The 6157-nt window shown below is 53.5% G+C and overlaps 1 protein-coding gene across 6 annotated transcripts in view; it reads right to left on the reverse strand.

Annotated features, from left to right (window-relative positions):
* The window catches only part of SLC38A9 (solute carrier family 38 member 9), a 44743-nt gene that overhangs the window by 17797 nt on the left and 20789 nt on the right, over positions 1–6157 (reverse strand). For all 6 annotated transcript variants that reach the window (XM_015562661.1, XM_015562664.1, XM_015562663.1 and 3 more), the window contains exons 4-9: positions 5394–5515; positions 5166–5229; positions 4397–4490; positions 2779–2949; positions 1421–1480; positions 52–240 (exon numbers count right to left, since the gene is read on the reverse strand). In XM_015562661.1, coding sequence (XP_015418147.1) covers positions 52–240; positions 1421–1480; positions 2779–2949; positions 4397–4490; positions 5166–5229; positions 5394–5515 — 700 coding nt within the window. The remainder of the gene's footprint in view (positions 1–51; positions 241–1420; positions 1481–2778; positions 2950–4396; positions 4491–5165; positions 5230–5393; positions 5516–6157) is intronic.

Here is a 6157-nt window from a genome sequence, read left to right on the forward strand (position 1 = left end):
GGGGGTCGGGGCACAGGCGGCTCCCTGCACCCGCCTCGCACCTCAGCTCACCCAGGACATTGAACTTGGAGAAGAAGGACGGCGACTTGAAGTTGAGCAGCGGCAGGAGCAGCCCTACGAGGTAGAAGGGCACCGTCCGGGACTTGTCCCACCACCTCTCAAACTGCTGCAGGCCCGTGGCGTTGGCGAAGATGGCAGAGCCATTGTCGGGATGGCCGCTGCCAGCGCTCGGGCAGGTCACTGCAACGGGAAGGCGTCGGTCAGGAGAGCGCGGGGAGCAGACAGGACCCCCGGAGGCACACACGGGCCCCAGCCTCAGCCTGCACCCCAACACCCCGTCCCTCCTCTCTGGGAAAGACGGAGGCTGATCCTTAGATACTATAAGCCTCTTACCCAGACACAGTGGAGGGGGAAGAATGTTAGAGAATGTGCAGGCACACCCCTCATTTCTCCTGGGAACTATGGATGCTCCCCCAAGGCCCTTTGACTCCACGGCCAGAGAGCAGATACCGGGACCAAAGGCGTTGGGCGGGGGCATCTGATCGGCTCCAGCATCGGAGCTCGTGTGTGTAATGACCTCAGAGACGCCGCTCAGGGTGGCTGTGCTGCGATCGGCCCATGGCCGAAGGACAGGGAAGTCATCTCTGGTTTTGGAATAAAAAGCGGACATCGCTGAAGTAAGTAGCTGTCACGGTACTGCCAACACCTAATCATTGGTCAGAGCGTAGGAATCCTGAGTTCCAGGAATCCAGAGTCATTCTCCTGGAATTTATCCCACCTCATGGCAGCTGGGAGCCCAGATGTTATCCAGGGAACGGGGAGTGAGCTATTTTCCTAGCGCTGACGACGTGGCAACTTCTGCCCGCGGGTGGGACCCAGCCCACCCTGCCCCGGGTGCAGTGGCTCCCCTGAAGGCCGCTCCGGGAGAACTCAGCCGTGAGACATTCAGGGCGGCGTCCTCAGCGCCACCCGCAGGACGCGCAGGCGGTGCCAGTCCACGCGTGTTCACCGCTGCTCACCATCAGGAAGGGAGTTACTCCACAGGACACAGGCGTGTGCGCCTTAGTACCAGTGACTGAGCACCAAGTGCCTAACGCTGAGTCAGCAAACTGAGAACGTGCCCCGGACCAAACCTGGGCAGGGGTCCAGGAGCGTGAAACACGTGCTGAGTGTTCTCAGGCAACGTGGCCCTGCGCGTCCCTCACCTCACATCAGCACAGCCTGGTGTGGAGCTGGCTTTCTTGCGCTTTTTAAAACACACCGATGGCCAACAATTTGATAGTGGCCCAGTTAACACAGTGGTCATGGTTTTGTGATCATCATTTACCTAAAACGAAGTCATACTTTCTACCTTAAATCTATTTTGAAGCAGAGTGGGGAATAAAAAAACAAGCTAAACGTTAAGTTTCACACTACTTACCAGGGTTGCTATCATTGGTACTCAGTGCGGCATCTGTGTCATTAATGTGATGAATAAAATCTGAAAATTAAGGAAAAACACAGTTCGATAATCCTGAATGAGATGCTAAACTGATCACCGCTAAAGCCTTTTTATCTGTAACGACCTGTTAAGGTCGTCTGGGGGGCAGCACTGCTGACCACGGAACCAGACCCCCTCAGCCACACACAGCGTGGGCGCTCGGCCTCCTCCCATGGGCGAGTCCCTGGCGTCCCTGTCCTGCTGTGACCGAGGTTCTTAAACATCCGCCAGAGGCTGAATCTAGGTAGGAGCCCGGATAAAGATCCTGCGTGCGCCTCCGCCTCTGCTCTCGCTGCCGCATGCAAGCTGGTCACACCTTACAGAAGGGTCTAAAGTCCGCAAAAGGGAAAGTCAACACCAGGGACTTTGATCTGGAAAATCACTTGAAGTTCACACAGCACAGCAGCTGCTCTCACAGACCAGGCCACGTGGTCCTGAGCGCCCACAGCGCCCCGTGCACCCCGAGCCGGCAGGTGAGGACCAGGGGAGGGCCGAGCAGGCCGGGCAGGACCTGAGAGGCTTGCTTGTTCTGCGGGGTGCTAACCTTGTATTACCCAGGAAGCACTAATAAGCCTGTTTGATTAAAGCTTGAGAAAGGAGGTAAAGATGTTAGATCTGATCTCAAGGTCATAAAGTAGGTTAAACACGTGACTGGTTCGCCTCCATCGCACGCGTGTCAGGGCAGAAGGAAAGGAGCTTCGTGCTCTGGGCTTTCACAGCCTCTCCAGGGGTGGCCAGCGACCCGAGATGAGCAGCCGTGGGTCTTCGTGGCGGTCCCGATGCCCACGCCACGCAGGCCAGGAGCCAGGAGCCAGGAAAGCCCTGACAAGCGCCCCGGGCTGCACAGCATCTCCCCACGCCAGCCCAGGAGCCTGTGCACAGCACTGTTCCCTGGCTGAGACCCTAGTGCTCTGAAGACCAGTGACTGGAGTCGCTTCCCCGAGACTACACGTCCAATTCTTTAGTAACAGACCCCTGTGAACTCCACGAGCTGCATCGTACTAAAATCTCCTGGTAGAGATGGAAACAGTGCTTAAAGTAGCTGTTAGAGCTTAATATATTTTATAGTAATTGGAGAATTGGAAGGAACATAATTGATTCAAAAATTAGTTTTTGCCAATGAGCATACACGTTATAGTTGAGATCATAACCACAGAAAACAAGCTGAATCAAGCGTATTTTCTAGAATTACACACGATACCCTTTCTTTACCCCAAGTCCAGAATTTACGGTGGAGACTGAGCCATGACAGGAGTCACTGTCCCGCAGGAACAGAAAGCACGTGCGGCGGCACTTACTGAACACGAACTTCCCCGTGTTGAACAGGAAGTTGGACATGAGCACCCAGTACACGATCATGGCCCCGACAAGCGACACCAGGGAGAACAGCAGGCTGGACCACTGCCCGAAGGCGCCGAAGTAGTGCCTGCAGACGTCGGGGAACTCCCAGGCCGTGGTGTCCACCGACGCTGAGGAGAGAGGAGGATGAAATCAGGTGCCAATCCCATAGGCCACACCCATCATCTGTTCCCCCGGATGAACTCGGAATGTTGAAGAAAAGATGGCGGGCGTTACAGCACCCGACAGCAGATCATAGTAAGAAATAACAGAAATGAGAACACAGAACACACACATAAAAATAAATGTAGGTCAACGGAAGAGGACAGACACCCTGAGGAACAGAGAACGGTGTAGTAACAGAGTGTCACCCATAAAAGCACACGATAAGCCCCGCTAGACAGCATCCTTAGTAAAGGGACAGAGGCATCCTGTTTAGATAATAAGGAGAACAGTTTTCTTGGGTGATACTTTATACCACACGTGCCAATTTAAGCTTCACACAACTGAGTTAAGAACTGAAAATATTAGCCTGGCCGGGGTGACTCAGTGGTCATGGTTCGACTCCTGGTCAGGGCACATGCCTGGGTTGCAGGCTTGATCTCTAGTAGGGGATGTGCAGGAGGCAGCGATCAATGATTCTCTCTCATCACTGATGTTTCTATCCCTCTCTCCCTTTCCTTTCCCCCTTCCTCTCTCTGAAATCAATTTTTTAAAAAACCAACCTTTAAAAAAGGATTTTAAAAATTAAATTACAGGAAAGTTAGAAGACAGTGTAGAAACAGAACATGAATTACATGTTCTACCAACTGAATTACAATGGAAAAGATGGGCAGATATAAACAAACCCACATAATAAAAAAGCCATTCAAACAGTGATGGGAAAAAATTGACAAGAAGTAATAGATGAAGGGCTAATGGCTACATCAGATAAAGAACCTGGCAGAGCTACAAGAGCACCGAGGGACTTGTGGGTAAAGGGCAGGGATATGAATAAGTAATACAATGAAGGGAAAATACACCACTGCTCAGTGAGATAGCAAACAACGGGGTGGTGCTGGCTGCTGACTCACCCTGGCTGAGAGTCAAGTGAATAATGTGAGCCCGCTCAGGGCCGTTACTTTACACAATCCAAGAAGGTGTCGCCCTGGTCCAGGGTGGAGAGGAGGGGAGGAAATGTGCTGGTGTAATTTTTAGAGTTCGCTATACAGGACACATTGCTCACATCTTCACATTTTTCTAGTTACAATTTCTACTTTTAGGAGAGACCAGCATTTAGGCCTTTCGGCCGGGATAGGTCAGAACAAGTCACTGTTAACGGAAGAAGCATCATTGATCTCTAAGTTTAGCTCCTGCAAAGACCTCAGTTTACCAACGTCTCTTCCTTCTAAGGAACTAACTCCAAGTGTGTTCTGCAGAGAACTCGCGGCCTCTCTGACAGCCAAGGGCGGCCCTCAGTCAGCCCAAGGCCAGGAGCAGAGCAGCAAGCTCCAGGCACCAAACAGGAGGCACAGGCTGGCGGCTCCCCCCACAGGACGCGCTACGCCCGCCCACCTGTCCTCACTGGGCTGCACTTACGTATCGTGGCTCGTGAGCGCAGCACCCGGTAGCAGCAGTACAGGGTCAGCAGGCCCATCAGCAGGATGACGCACACCCCGGTCGTGAATCCCGCCTGTGGGAAATAAAATGCGTTAGACCAGTGGTTCTCAACCTTCCGGCCCTTTAAATACAGCTCCTCATGTTGTGACCCAACCATAAAATTACTTTCGTTGCTACTTCATAACTGTAATGTTACTATTGTTATGAATCGTCATGTAAATACCTGATATGCAGGATGGTCTTAGGCGACCCCTGTGAAAGGGTCGTTCGACTGCCAAAGGGGCCGCGACCCACAGGTTGAGAACCGCTGCGTTAGTGCGAACACTCATGCTGCCATGTGACGCTGCCCTAAGTCAGGGGTCCCTCAAACTATGGCCCGCGGGCCACATGCAAATACAAATATTGTATGTTGTCCTGTTTTGTTTTTTTACTTCAAAATAAGATATGTGCAGTGTGCATAGGAATTTGTACATAGTTTTTTTTTTACACTATAGTCCGGCCCTCCAACAGTCTGAGGGACACTGAACTGGCCCCCTGTTTAAAAAGTTTGAGGACCCCTGCCCTAAGTAATTATGATAAAAACCTGATAAACAATGACAATGAAAACTTTCTACTTCGTGTAAAATTAGGTATTATCATCTACTGTCTTTAAAAAAATTGATGTGGATTTATTAAAACCTCTACTGCAAGACTTACCACATAGAAAGAAAAAGAATTCAGGCTAAAATTAGCTGAAAAAGGACATTACCTGCTTTATGCCCCAAGGAATACTGAGTATCGAGGTCCCCATCATGGTGTTCCAGATCATGAAACTGAAAACAGAGCAACAGCAGGGGGAGGAGAGCTGACTCCTCAAACGCCTTCATCAGAGAAAAGCCCTCAGCAGCTCCCGCACGTGCTCAGTGCTACGCGGACAGCAGGGGGAGGGGGCAGCTCCCGCACGCGCTCAGTCCTGTGCGGACAGCAGGCGACTCACATGGTCACGAGGCTGGTGTTCTTCCCGGACCCCTCGGGGCAGCTCTGGAGTTTGTACGCGGAGCCCAGCGGGCTGTACACGTAGCGCTCCTCCGGGGCCGGGACCACGTGGTCCGGGGCAACCTGCGAAAGGGACACAGAAGCTTAGGGCTGGCACAGCCGTGCAGGGCGCCTCCTGCACGTCCGAGCGCACATCCAAGTGTCACGAGCCAACGGCAGAAATCTCCGATCCACACACTCAGCTCTCCTTTAAACACAGTGAACACCTACGGAGCGAGCAGCGAGGACCGGGCACGGAGACCTTCCATCTGCAAGGAGGGGAGTCCCCAGCCCTTCAGTTTAGGGGGGAGGGGGGGCCGGGAGGCTGAGGCCAGGAGGCTCCCGGTGAGCCCTGCCTCCCCTGGGGGAACGTGAAGAAGGAGGGTGACTGGACTCCTAGTGGGGTGTCGGCCCGAGGCGGGAGGGGACGCCCTCCGTTAGGGATGCAGGAGTCGCCAGCAGAGGAGGAATACTGCGGGCAGACCACGCAGACGCTGTGGTGGCTGAAGGACGGGGTAGGCAGAGCAGCTAAGGAAAAGGCCACGCAAGGTTCTTAAGGACGGAGGACGCAGACCACAGGGAGGGCCTGCAGAGGTGAAGGGAGAGGGGAGGATGGACGGGGGCTCTCACCACAGAGCCCACCCCCCAGTCCACGTCCTCCCAATGCCGCCTCCCTCTTTCCGAGGAAAAGTTTCCTGATGGGATTCAGCATGCCCCCCCCCCCCC

The sequence above is a fragment of the Myotis davidii genome, unplaced genomic scaffold (assembly GCF_000327345.1).
Source record: "Myotis davidii unplaced genomic scaffold, ASM32734v1 scaffold496, whole genome shotgun sequence".
Taxonomy (NCBI): domain Eukaryota; kingdom Metazoa; phylum Chordata; class Mammalia; order Chiroptera; family Vespertilionidae; genus Myotis; species Myotis davidii.